Raw genomic sequence first — 13,958 nt, 5'->3', positions numbered from 1 at the left:
CTCTCTGCCCGACCAAGGGGACATTCAGATGCAGACCTAACTTCGGTAACAAATAGAAATAGAAGATATGCATCTAAATCAATATAAGAATCCATGGTGCAAAATATGCATCTCCAAGATCAATATAAGAAAAAGCGGGCTCCATGATATATATATATATATATATATATATATATATATATATATATATATATATTACTAAGTCAATAAGTATATAATCATATATGTTATTACGTTTTTCCGTCGTACTATGTATTTTGTCTTATCTTTTTGTCTTCTTTTGTATATAATGCTTAGTAGGATTGTCATCATTTCCGTTGTGACTAATATCAATTTTAACATGTGCTACAGGAGGGTCTATTTTCTTACATACTCATTTTTCCATACAACAAACTTACTGTATCGTTACTCATTTCTTTACTTCATCCACCATGGCATCTTCATCAAACATTGCATCTTCATCATCCATGGTACCTCCCAAACTCATTCCTGAGCAATCCTTTCAGTCTATGATGGATTCCAATGCCTATGGCCATCTTTTCCATGATTACATCACAAACATTGGGTGGTCTTCCCTAATTCTTCAACCCCACCAAACTTATTCTCCGAAGTTTGGCTGCATACTTTTATGCTAATATGGAAGACACACCAAAGATTCAACCATGCGCATGGTTTCTACTTAGATGGGTTCACAATCCGAGTTGGTGACACACCTCATATCTTTTCTCAACAACAACTTGCCCTAACTTTGGACCTTCCATACCACGAACCCTTTGAATCTTGGCATTACATCTATCATAATTCTTACCGTTTTTCCTTTTCGGTGGCAAGCGTTTGGCGACTCTTATAGTGATGGTCTTGAGATCAAACGAGAAGGCAATGACCATGTGCCATGGCTAACATCACCATTCCATTAGCAAGCATGACCATGAACATGGGGACTACAATGTTATTTGTACTCCCGAACATTATGGGAGATTGGCATTTTTCTACCGCCAATGAGGCCGCTTTAAATCATATTCAGTTACACTAGCTCGGGTCATGTATTATTTAACATTTTAGGTTGTGTTGTCTCCAACCGAAAACGAGCTTGCACTTTTCGGGATCGATATATACTTTTACCGGTCGGATCATGATCATGAAGACACATTTCCCACGGTTTGCGGCTACTTTTCATGATGGGTCAAGGTGGATTCCATGTGCCCAAAGAAACGTAATCATTCGCTCATTGAGGTTTTCATTCAATGGAAGGCCCCGCCGATACGAGGCATGTTCGATGTTACCCAAAGGACGAAAAGATGAAGACCAATTTGAGGGAATCCGGAGACAAAGAATGGGCAGAAATTTGGCAGACTATTATCTATTGGCGCGATGCTAAGGAAATGCATTTCCTTAAAGAGGACACCAGACCTTCACATCCTGCTGGATGGTAAACTTGAGTTTGCCATTGTACATATATCTAGCTAAACCTTATGCTTGGTGTGTTATTGTTTTTCATGTTTCGTATGCTATTGTTTTTCATTATTCCGTGTGCTATGTATCGTGTGCTATGTTTAGTGTGCTATTGAACATTTTCTTGTTCTTTCTGAATAATATATTATGATCTCCAACCTCTCTATTCCAGCAATCTAGCCCTAATTTTGCTCACGGCTTTCAGGTACTTTATCTCTTTATTTATTGATCCTTCGAGGACTAAGCATCATTCTGTTTGGGGGTGCTTTAAACCTGTAGCAAAAATTAGGCATCTTGTAGCATGTATATAGTTTTTATTTTCATATTAATAATTGTACTTAGTGACAAAGTCTTGTTTCCTTTTCAATGATGAAAATTGTCTAGAAATCTCACATTAGTATCCGAATTAGGATTTGTTTTTAAGAAACTTTAGATAATACGCATGCAATAGTTTATACATCTTTTCATGAATATTCATGTACTGAGTATCATCGATTGTATATGGCAGTAAGTTTCTGAAACCAACGGTTAGTTACTTAAACTATAAATCCTGTGAGAATCTAACAAAAAACTTTGACATGAGTGATTTGTGTGTGATGACACAAAGGAGTAGTTTTTCCAATTAGAGAAATCACGCGTCTACTTACTTGATCACCACCCGAACCCTAAGCGAGAATTTAGGCCTTCTTTGGATCGACATAGCTAAAAATTCTTACATTACAAATTTTACCGCTAGTCACTCCAATCGAACCGTTCATCAAACCTTTCACTTTCACCAAAAATTCCTTACCCATTTATTAAACCAAATAAAAGAACCTACCTAAGTGATGAGTATGAGAAATAGGATGAAATGTGGAAAGAATAAAGAGAAAGACTTGTCCCAAATAAAAGTCAGGTTACTTGCTTCCGAAAGAAAAATAGAATCATGTTTTAAGCCATCTAAAATATATATATATATATATATATATATATATATATATATATATATATATATATATATATATATATAAAAAAAAAATCCATTAGAGGCTTAAGAACAAGGTTATAAAACTCAGTTAGAAGAAGGAAAGAAAACAAGGATTTCTCTAGTGTAAATATATGAAGACCCTATTATCTCATACTCGTAAATTTTGATTATCCATTTCCATTTTCTTGTACACTATCCACCCAAGCCCTACAATACCTAATAAAGACCTCTAGCTCAATTAGGAGTAGGGTGGTGTGATAATAAGTAATAGACGTGATTGATCGATATCGGCTCCTCTGACTGTCATTGAGATGTAAGGAAAAGTGTGCCCACTGCACACTGGAGTTAACAAAATCTGAGTGGAAAAATTTTGAGTGAATTTGTGTTTCAAGACATACCTGTGAGAACCCATTTAGGTATGCTCTCCAAAGGATCCAGAAACAACCCTACTAGTATATTTCAATGAAAAGTTCACTGCATGAATAATCATATGTAGATGTTTTAATTATTGAATACATATTAACTTGAGTTTCAAAGAAATCAATCCTCGTTCCCTGCTAAGGAGATGTATGGATATCTGAGTCGTTGTAGTATAAATGAAGTTTGTGAGTATCTTTTCTGGAAAACTCTCACTAGGCTATAACTCGTCCACTAGGGAATTCCTAGTGGTTTAAGGCCTTGTTGCATATGGTCAATGCAACCGCACTCTGCGAAACGAGAATTAGTTTATGACTACACATTTTTGGCCACTTATCTATTTTAGTGTCTCTTCTTTTTGCTTGAGGACAAGCAAAGTGTTGTTTGGGGTAGTGTGATAAGCACCCAAAAGTGTATTATGAAACCCCATTGAGACATATAAATTTGGTTAATTATGTGTTTAATAATCATGAAATAAATATATTTTCATACTTTTGCGTGTATTTGCAAAGAAACATGGAAATATTGGTTAAACTGCGATAAAGCACGAGGAACGGCGATATATGAAATTTTTCCAAATCCGCACGAAGCATCAAACTTCCAAAGCTCCTACCTCTCGAACTAGGACTCCAATCATACAAGAGAGAGCTGCTTCGGACAATCGGAGGACGATGAACTCTACACATAGGCGGAAGTTGTAAAAAGCTGCCCAAAATACCGGACCGCCAATTGGATCGCACATGGACCCACTATCTTGGGGGACACAAGATTGGATGAGTCATCAATCATGGAGCATGTCAAGACAAAAATAACAAATTATTGGTGCAAAGTTGACACCTTGCATGTAATAAATTAGAGTTGGTGTTAATAGTGAAAAAAAGGCAAGGTGTCACTTTGTTTTAATGTGGTGGATAAAAATGAATTAATGTGGTTTGATGATTCACTTAGGAGGAAATGAGATTTCTCTCAAATGGAGAAAAAATTAGACAAGGGTGGGGGACACTCCATTTACTCCCTTGACTTATTTTCCTTACATGGCATTATTTTAGTTCCTTAGTGAAAAAAAATCATAAGTTAGTTTTTAGTTTTTATTAGAAAGCTTGTAATAGTTTTAATGGAGGAAACACTTGTTTTCTTCTAGAAAATAAATAGAAGTGAGTTTGATTGTTTATCTTCTTCCTTTTTCTCTCTTTCTTTGTTTCTCTAGTTTAAATTCCTTGTCTCAAGGATCATAAGTTAACTTTCCTTTTGGGGAGTTAATCCAACTTATGTGAGGGAAAAACAATTGTTGTTGGTTTGGTAGGTTTTTAGGAAGAACAACTAACTCTACATCCTATCCCAAAATGATAGTTGGTGTAGTGTCTAGTTAGGAATCAAGCAATGAGCTTAGAGATAAGTCATTGCTTGGTTCCACTTGCTAGCATGTATGAGCTCTTAAGTGAGCCATACATGCTAGGGATCAAATCTTTTTTTTTCATTAGAGACTTGTCTATGAGTCTAGGAAGAATCAATAAACCTTTTCAAATCAATAAACTAAATGTTAGTTTCACATGAGGAGGATTAACTCTCCACCTTTTTCTTAGTAATTTGTATTTTGTTTAAGTGCATGATTTCAAACTTTAATGTTTTTCTAAATGTTGTGTAGGAAAGAAAACCTAGCATTAGTATTATAACCTTACTCCTTAGTTCCCTTTATTGTAACAACCAATTTGTAGTTGTCCTAGACTTTAGGTTGGTTCGAATCCTTATTCCAACTCTACAAAATCAAAGATCATGAGTAAGGACCTTGAGTTGCTTTTGCATCAATTTAAAGAGTTCAAACTCTAAGTAGTAGCAAAGAAGCATATATCAATGCACACCTAAAAAAAAATAGTAAACTTTAAAATATTTAATATTAAAAGTTTAACAGATATATACCAATATAGAAAAGGTTTCACAATTAGCTTATAATATTGTTACATCTACTATCAATATATGCATTTAGCTCTTTATCAATGTTTCTATGCTTTCGGATCTCTTCTTGTCTACACGTAGCGGTTGTACTTTTAGATGTAGATATCCTTTTATGACGCATTGAATCAACTAATAGAAAATGATTTAGATTAGTTTTTATTGGAAATACATAATAATTTAACAATAATGGTTATGTAAAAAAATCTACCGGTATTTCTTTTTCGTGCCAAAATTCTCCATCTGTTATAGCGAGAAATCCTAGCATTTTCTAACTTATTAATCTCTCCAGGGACTGTATAGAAAAAAAAAATCGCCGATATATGGGGGAAAAAAAGTGTCGTCAGATATGTGAAAAAAAAAGTGTTGAAAGAAAAAACCACAGAAAGTTAAAACTTGATCTTACCTCCACAATAAACATTTTTTATTAGCTTTTGTAGAATGTCATCTCTATGTTTGTCGGTTGTGTCAGTCCCTTGCTGACCATACATTGTGCTACCATCACAAAAAAAAGTATATGTTGGTGAGAAATATGTTTCAAGATAATAAAAAAGTGTGAATCAACTAATATAAAATGATTTAGATTAGTTTTTATTGGAAATACATAATAATTTAACAATAATGGTTTCGTAAAAAAATATAGTGTTATTTCTTGTTCATGCTAAAATTCTCCATTTGTTATAGCGAGCAATTCTAGCATTTTCTAACTTATTAATCCCTCCAGAGACTATAGAAAAAAAATACGTCAGTGCTATTTTCCTTTTTTGTTATATGCATGGGTCAGTAGTATTCTGTGCTTCACCTTCAAGAATGAAGCAAAGGCAAAAGTGAGTTTTCCAAAATAGGTGAGTGTTGCACTACTATGAAAGATATAAAGGACAAAAATCCAGTTTGTCTATGCTTGATAATCCATTAGGCTCATGATGGAGCCAATTCGTTCAAGCAGATAGGGCCTTCAGGAAGCTAAGCTCCTTCAACTTCCTACTGCTTGTAACTTAGTTAATGCAAACATCAGTGATTGTGCAAGTACGTATTGTATTATCTGTCTTCAATCTTTTGGTTTTTCTTGGTAATAACCACTATGACTTTAGGAAAGTTTCAGCTGTTAACTACTCTTATTGTTGTTATTATTACGTAACTACACATTCTAACTTTTGTTCTTCTTCTTGTTTTTACAGAGCTTCTAAACCTAGCTCCCAATTCCCCTGACATGGGCATCTTCACAAATTCTACTAATTGTAACTTGGTTAAAGCAAACATTAGTGATTGTTCAAGTACGTATTGTATTATCTGTCTTCAGTCTTTTGAGATATGCCTGCATTGGGAAACATAATCTGGTTGAATGGGGACTTTTTCAACACCTATATTAAAACATTTGCATCCTATTTCTAAGGAATGGATCATTGCTTGTACATAGAAAGAATTTCAACGCTGTCTTCAGTCTTTTGGTTTTGTTTGGTAATAACTACTATTATTTATCAGCTTTGGAAGACATCAGCTTTGTTGGAAGAGAAGGAGCGTACTGATCAAATTTATCAGGATTTTAGCTCGTTTAAAGACCAACCAATTCAGTAGGAGAAATTAGTTTATGTGATAAGAGTAAGTTTGAGGAGACATTGGGGCAAACACATTTATATGAGGACAAAATAGCCAAATTAGAGAAGACACTTAAGATGAACATAGAAGATTTGGTGGGAGCAAATAAAGAAATGAAAAGGCTTCAAGTAATTATTCAGCAGAAGGAAAATGCTTTATCATTGGCTGTTGCTAGAGAATCCGGGCAGAAAAAGCAAGTTGAATCACTTAGTACATATGTCTGGAGACTGTTAAAGAGTTTGAAGTCATTGAAGTTGAAAGGGAAGCTGAAGCAATAAACAACAATCAACATCATCATTGTTATTTTCCAACATCTTGAAAGTAAAGGTTGGTTCCAACATTTTATCACTACCCTCACTATTTCTTTTTATTCTTCTTATTTTTCTTTTCTTTTTCTTTTCTTCTTCTTCTTATTTTTTTTTTCTAGTGTTTTTTTGTTCCGTTATTTTCCAACATACCCTCACTATTTCTTCTTATTCTTCTGTTATTCTTCTTTTCTTCTTCTTCTTATTTTTTTTTTTTTTTTTTGTTCCAATTCTTCGCCTTAAATGCAGGGGTTCTTCTTCGTATTTTCTTTTTGGTTATTTTTCTAGGAAGAGTTATTCCCAACCCAACCCACCTAACTTAATCAAAGTACAACACGACAATGGTGATTTTTTTTTTTTTTGCCTATGTGCAGGAGTTTATGGAACTATGTTGCTTGTGGAAAAGAACAATCATGGAATTCATTATAAAGGTAAGTTTTATGTAGCTATCAAATAGATATTGCAAAAAGGTGGAAAAGAACAATCATGGAATTCATTATAAAGGTAAGTTTTATGTAGCTGTCAAATAGATATTGCAAAAAGAATGAAAGAATATCGAAAATAAATCAAATAAGCATACTGTTGTACCTGTCAATTAGTAAATCTAACTATGTTGTACCTGTCAATTAGTAAATTTAACTATTTTTGTCAATTAGTAAATCTAACTATGTTGTACCTGTCAATTAGTAAATTGAACTATTTTTTCTGTATTATTTTTCAACAGGAATACAGTACCTTAGTACCTTACCTCTGAAGGAGTAATTGAAGTTGTTGATTAACTAATTGAAGCTTCAAGTTTGATGATAGACGCAGGAGGCTCTTTCAAAGAGTTCTTTAAGTCTAAGTTTAAGGCCTTTTCAAGTTTGAAAATTAGTAAATTTAACTATTTTTGTCAATTAGTAAATCTAACTATGTTGTGTCAATTAGTAAATTTAATTATTTTTTCTGTATTATTTTTCAACAGGAATAAAGTACCTTACCTCTGAAGGAGTAATTGAAGTTGTTGATTAACTAATTGAAGCTTGAAGTTTGATGATAGACACAGGAGGCTCTTTCAAAGAGTTCTTTAAGTCTAAGAGTTTAAGGCCTTTCCAAGTTTGAAGAGTTGAGGGTTCTTAAAGTTTGAAGTCCTTGTTGAGGGTTCTTAAAGTTTGAAGTCCTTGAAGTTGGTATTTAGGAAGTTTGATTGTTAGGGTCGGAAGGTTTTTGTTTTATTAGGATTCATAGTTTATTAGGTCGAAGGGTTTCTGTTTTAGAATTAATTTATCTGTTTTAATGATCCGTAGTTCTATCACGAATCAAAATTGTGATTGGCGTCTAATTGGTTTGTTCTTAATATATGTATCTCGAGAACATCCAAACAATCTCGAGAACATCCTGCGTCCAATGAAATTCAGAACAAGGATCAATTTGTAATAAATCAAAATACTATCCTGATTTGTAATTAATTTTGTGTACCAACTTGAAAATACTGCTGACGTGGCCTCCTAAAAACACATATGAGCATTTTCGCCCAGTGCGCAATAATAGATTTAGATATATTTTTTTGTTGACCCGTTAAAATTTTTTTTTGTATGTTGATATGTCAAAAAATATTAGAAATATTATCGATTATATCGAAAATATTATTGATATATTAATAAAAATAGGTAAAAAATTAGTCAAAATCAACTATCTATATCGGATATATCGGTTGATATATATTGATATATCAAATACAAAATGTGTTAATATATCCATCCGATATATCACAATATATCCATATTGAGTACCTCAAAAACCGAGATATATCGGTAATATTTTGGTCCTCACTAAGGACTAGCAATCAAATTAAATGCTTGTGAGATCAGCAAAGCAAGAAAATTACCAATTGTAGGTGAATGTTAACAGCCTGATAATTAGGGAATTATATAACAGTGCAGGGGCAGCTAGAAGCCTAGAAGTAACAACGCCCGAGAAGAAGAGGTATATGCGCGCTGTTTGTGATTGAAGCCATGGTGTTAGTTATTTCATGGCCAAAAAGAGTGCGGTTAACTCTAAACACTTCAATTAGCTAAACATGATGTTTGTAGTTCTTTATGCACTTCAATTAGCTAAACACTAATGTGAAATGACTTATGATCCAGATTATTCCCGATTTGTTCTGCAGAACATGCAAAGAACCACAATGGAGAAATGGACGTCTTGATGGATCATCAAGCAATTCATCAGGATTGGATTGAGGAACTTTACTGGGATGAAAATATGAAATGTAACTTTACTGTGAAAACGTGAATGTATGAGTGTATGACAGTGTATGAATTTGTCCTTTTATCATTCAAAGGTAGATTTACACTTGGAGATTTAGTTACTGTTGGTCTCTTATTACCAATCTCTGCTGCTAATACCAAATTGGATTATGTTGTGTGATGTGCAACGGCGCCATATCATACCAATCACTTAATTAGTTTACCTGACCCAATAGGCCAATAAAACACCTCAGTGGACATGTCGAAATATATGGAGCAGATTAAATTCAGTGGCAAAACAAGTGAGATATTTGCTACGAATCTATAGTTCTATACTACTACCCCTTTAAAAATTGAACTGAATTAATTGAATTTGAATTGCTATGCAGCTACACGTGAATTTGAATTAGTTCACCTGACACGTGCCAATAGAACACATTGGTGGACATGTCTAAATATATGGAACAAATTAAATTCAGTGAAAAAACAATTGAGATGCTATGCCATGTCACTGTTCTCTTTAAAAAAATATGAATTGAATAAATTGAATTTGAATTGCTCTGCAGCTACACTTGGTAATGTTGGTATATCACTACAAAGAATGCTAATGTTTATTTATAGTTTTATACATTATATTCCTGTGTATTCGAAAGAAAGTAAGGCATAGGGACCAATAATCTTGCTCGGGGTGTGCACTGTATTACTGACCATAGAGCTTGAAACCGAGACGTGGGGTGAGTAGCACTTGCAATGGAGTTCCCTTGTAATTGGTAACACTTGAAGTTTCGGTCATGTCAACTTTAGCATTCATTGGTGTCGCCAAATCGAAGCTATGAAGGAGACGAGCAAGCACCAAATGGATGACATTTAAGGCAAACAATAGCCCAGGACACATCCTTCTACCAGATCCAAAAGGAATGAGTTCGAAATGCTGACCCTTAACATCCATTTTCGAGTTACCATCGAGAAATCTTTCCGGTCGAAATTCTGAAGGATCAGACCACAAGGTTGGGTCTTGTTGCACCTTCCAAATGTTGACTAGTAATCGACTTCCTGCTTTGACATGGTAGCCACCAATATTGCAATCGTGTGTGGCCTCACGTTCAATAAGAGGCCCAACTTGGTATAGACGCATCGATTCTTTTACAATGGCTCCAAGGTAAACCAAATTGTTAATATCTGAGTCCTCAACATTTCTATCCTTACCAACATGTTGGTCTAATTCATCCTGGGCCTTCTTCAGAATGTCGCGGTTGTTTAGTAGTAGAGAAAGGACCCATGTTAAGGCCACTGAAGTTGTGTCACTCCCCCCAAGGATCACTCCCACGCATATAGATTTGATGAAGGTTTCAGGATCAGTGCCATGGAGCTGAATCTCTTCCATCATCGACAAAGTAAGATCGATGAAGTCTTGTTCACCATTTTCGGCATTGCTAGACACTCTTTTTCTCTTTTGTTGATGCTCGTCCACCCAGGAACCGAATATGGAGTCAAGTTCCTTGGCTGTCTTTTTCATTGCACCAACATGACCAAGCATGTAATCCAACCATCCAAGTGATGGAAATATATCTGAGATCACGAGGTTTCCCATGAATTGAGCTGCATCATCAATCACTTTTTTGAAATGCTTGGCTTCATTAAGACCTAGCCGCGCCTTGGTCCCATAGTTCTGTTTACCGGACACCATTCTAGTCACCACATTGAGTGTCAACTCTTCGAACCATTTGTTCATCTCTACTATGACCGAACCCTGCCCAACTTCATGACCAATAGCACCATCAGTAACAGTACAAGTAGTGTCGTTTGAAGTTGAACAGAGTTGGTATAGCTCATTGAAGAACGCGCCCACTTCAGAAGCTCGGACTTGGTTTTGCATCTGAATCCTTTGGCTAGTGAGGAGATTAGACTTAGAGACCTTGCGCATTTCCACCCAAAGAGGTCCATAAGGTGCAAAGCCAACTGATGCTTGGTCATAGGTCAAGAGCTTCATTGCCATGTTGCTGGGACGATTCGTGAAATATTTATCGTTGGTGGTGAAACACTCCTTCGCCAGCTCCCAGCTACTGACTACGAGTTCTGGGTGTGGACCTATTTGGATCATGAAGGCTGGTCCATACTTATCGGCCAATTTTCCAAGAACATGATGAGGCAGTTCACCTCCCATTAACATTTGGAGATGACCAAGAATGGGCTTTGCGCCACCAGCTACTGGTGCTACATTCCTTCTTTTGTAATTGGTAGTGCTACTTTTGCTTGGTGCAGATTTATACCAAAATTTAGTATAAAGAACAAATACAGCAAGAAAGGCTAATACAAGTTGAAGAATCATGTTGGATAATTCGATTAGTTGAACTTTTGTGGTGAAATAGCTAGACTTGATAAGAAATGTTCTAAGATGAGAATAATGAATATGAATGTGATTCAAGTGAAGAAGATATGGGGAATGAATTTGAATGTGGTTGAAGTACTTAGTTTGATTGGTTTATATAGAGGTGTGTCAATGTATCATGCATGCTTTCTGTCAATAAAGAAAATTGGAATAAAATAGTGAATATCATTCAAGTGTTTCTCGTTGAAAGCGAAGTATTGAAAATATCCTTTCTTAGAAGTTGCTGGCGACTTAGGTTGTGGTGTCTAAAAGAAATGGATTATTTATACACGTTTTTCAAATATTCGTTTTGAATACCTTTGTTCTTTGGAGTTTGAACCTTATATCGATTTGTGTCTTAACAGACGGTATATGGTGTGGCAGTAGAGAAAATGCTACCTTACTAATCTTTACCTTTTGTATCTGTAAAGAACTGCTACTATTGGTAACTTTTCCCATTTTATTTATTAACCAATCACCCTTTACCCTTTGGCAAAAAAATAAAAAATAAATTGTTATGAATTTTTTTTTTTTTTTTAAATCTAGGTCGTTGGATAATTTCATAACATTCTAAACGATTTTTCACAAGGCTGTATTTCTCCAAATGAACTGATTTTTTAGGAAAATAATCTCTAATGTATGAAGAACATCTCCACAAAAAATCAGTTTCTAATTCATTGTATTTAGTGGTGGAATAACATTGGAATCACTTTAAGTGGAGTTCATATAACCATCCCCAATCCCCAATGTTTATACTCAATAGTTTATTAACATTTGTCCTTATTCTACTAAGTCACTTGAATTGAAGTCAATATGGCCTATATATTGACTATCAGATCTAGAAAAGAAAATATGGTCTATATAACTCTATTAGAATTGTTTGAATTGACAAATAAAAGGTTCAAACTTGGTTAAGTTGAAATTCACATTGTATGTTTTTTATGTTCAATAGTTCAACACGTCTGGTTATATAATCCATGTAATCATTTTAGTTTACTTGAATATATTTTTGGTATTCATGTCATGCATTAAAAATAAAAAACAGTGAGTGTAGCTAGAATTTTTCTCTACTGAAAAATGCATTTTGTTTTGTTGACTGTCAAAGATATTGTTCTGCTGGTGCCTTTGTACTTTTGTAAAGTTGGTTTGGCCCATGAACCCATCACATTAACATCATCATGTTGCATACTGTCCATAGTTTGTAGAACAATAACAAAAGACTACGAGTTTGGTTGATTAATTGTAAACGCGCTTCATTATAGTAATATATATAGTCAGTTTCACACGATCAGTCAATAAATATATGAAGTAATGTTGACTTGTTGTCATAGGATTATGCAGAATCTTTGCACCAATTTACTATAACCACTTGTTCTTAAAAGCGATTTTAATAAGCCGTCAAGACATTGTTATGGTTCACCTCAACGGCTCAACCCCATCTAAACTAGCTCGAATTGAGACCACTCAATTTAGCAACCTGACTCCGGCTGGCCATGAGCCCATGACCTCCCCATTTGTCATAGCAAGGCCCATGAACAACGACATACACAAAAACCCACAATTCCTTTCCCATCCAAGAAGGCCCACGGGGCTCATGGACCTAACCAGCTTACTTTTCAAAATCTCTGCTTTTAGAAATCGACTTCCTCGTCGGCCATTTGGTTAAAGAAATCTCCAAGAAGTAAGGCCTTCGATTTGTTCTAGGGTACCCTTTGTTCTATGCATCCCTTATTTTTTTGGGTGGTTAAAGCATCTTCACAACAGCCATAACTGTAAAAAGAAGTGTTACCATGTCCAACAAGAGCAGTACCAGTGGAACTGACCACTTCTCAAAACTTCTTGATGATCTTATTCACCAATCGTCATATTCTATCATTCTTTTTTATAAGAGAGGTAGCATTCATGACTAGGGTGGTGTCACGAAGATTTAGAACATTCTGCAGATGCATCTCGATCAGTAAAGCACTTACGTATGATTGTATGAACAATTAGTTGCACACATACACAAGTTGTATATTGAGAAGTTCGTTACTGGCTTATAATCGAGCACATCACGGAGTTCCAATACAATACAAGAGATTGAATTCACTGGTCTAGTAAGTGAAGCCTGCCAATCTTACCTTGGAGTGTTTATTACTAGAAATAACATGTGACTTCGTCACAATGTGTTTACACCCAAGTTATAACCCGTGAATTGGTTTACAAATTTTGCATTGCAGGTGCGTGTTTTACAGCAAGTTACCCGTGAATTGCATTGCGGCCTGCGGTTGCGTTGTCAATGTAAAACAATATTTCTAACAACGCTCGAAAGAAAAATTTCAAGCAAAAAGTATATAATATTTAAAAGTCTAAACAATTTTTTTGATGACTTATTTTATAGTGGGATGATAATATTCATTGATCATAAACAAATTTTATGTACCCTAAGGTCTTATTGATAGTAAACCAATTAATCGTTGATTTAACTTTTATGTACCCTAAGGTCTCATTGGTAGTAAATCAATTAGTTGTTGATTTATTTATTTTGATGCAATTAAAAACACTTTGATTTTATTTGGTAGATTATAGTGTTCGATTCTTTATTGCTATGTTTTAGGAAATAATGCCACCCAGATTGGGTTGCAAAGGCAGAATGGATAGTGGGAAATAGGTGTGGATAACAGTTGGATAAAATT

General features: G+C 34.8%; 1 protein-coding gene, 1 long non-coding RNA gene and 1 pseudogene across 3 annotated transcripts in view; 2 read left to right on the top strand and 1 right to left on the bottom strand.

Annotated features, from left to right (window-relative positions):
- The window catches only part of LOC147491882 (uncharacterized), a 72,154-nt gene extending 64,893 nt beyond the window's left edge, over nt 1-7,261 (top strand). The window contains exon 10 of the mRNA XM_086566198.1: nt 7,062-7,261. Coding sequence (XP_086422324.1) covers nt 7,062-7,144 — 83 coding nt within the window. The 3' untranslated portion in view covers nt 7,145-7,261. The remainder of the gene's footprint in view (nt 1-7,061) is intronic.
- Nucleotides 7,262-9,429: 2,168 nt separating this feature from the next.
- LOC147491881 (protopine 6-monooxygenase pseudogene) lies at nt 9,430-11,376 on the bottom strand (annotated as a pseudogene). Its single transcript, XR_015199354.1, has one exon. The product of XR_015199354.1 is annotated as a protopine 6-monooxygenase pseudogene (transcript).
- A 1,612-nt stretch (nt 11,377-12,988) lies between these two features.
- On the top strand, nt 12,989-13,704 carry LOC147491880 (uncharacterized). Its single transcript, XR_015199972.1, has 2 exons — nt 12,989-13,379; nt 13,503-13,704. It is a non-coding gene; the product is annotated as an uncharacterized LOC147491880 (long non-coding RNA).
- Nucleotides 13,705-13,958: the final 254 nt, after the last annotated feature.

Source organism: Coptis chinensis, chromosome 6 (assembly GCF_015680905.1).
Source record: "Coptis chinensis isolate HL-2020 chromosome 6, ASM1568090v1, whole genome shotgun sequence".
Classification (NCBI taxonomy): domain Eukaryota; kingdom Viridiplantae; phylum Streptophyta; class Magnoliopsida; order Ranunculales; family Ranunculaceae; genus Coptis; species Coptis chinensis.
The sequence above is the reverse complement of the archived record's forward strand: the minus strand, read 5'-3'. Positions and strand labels throughout refer to the sequence as shown.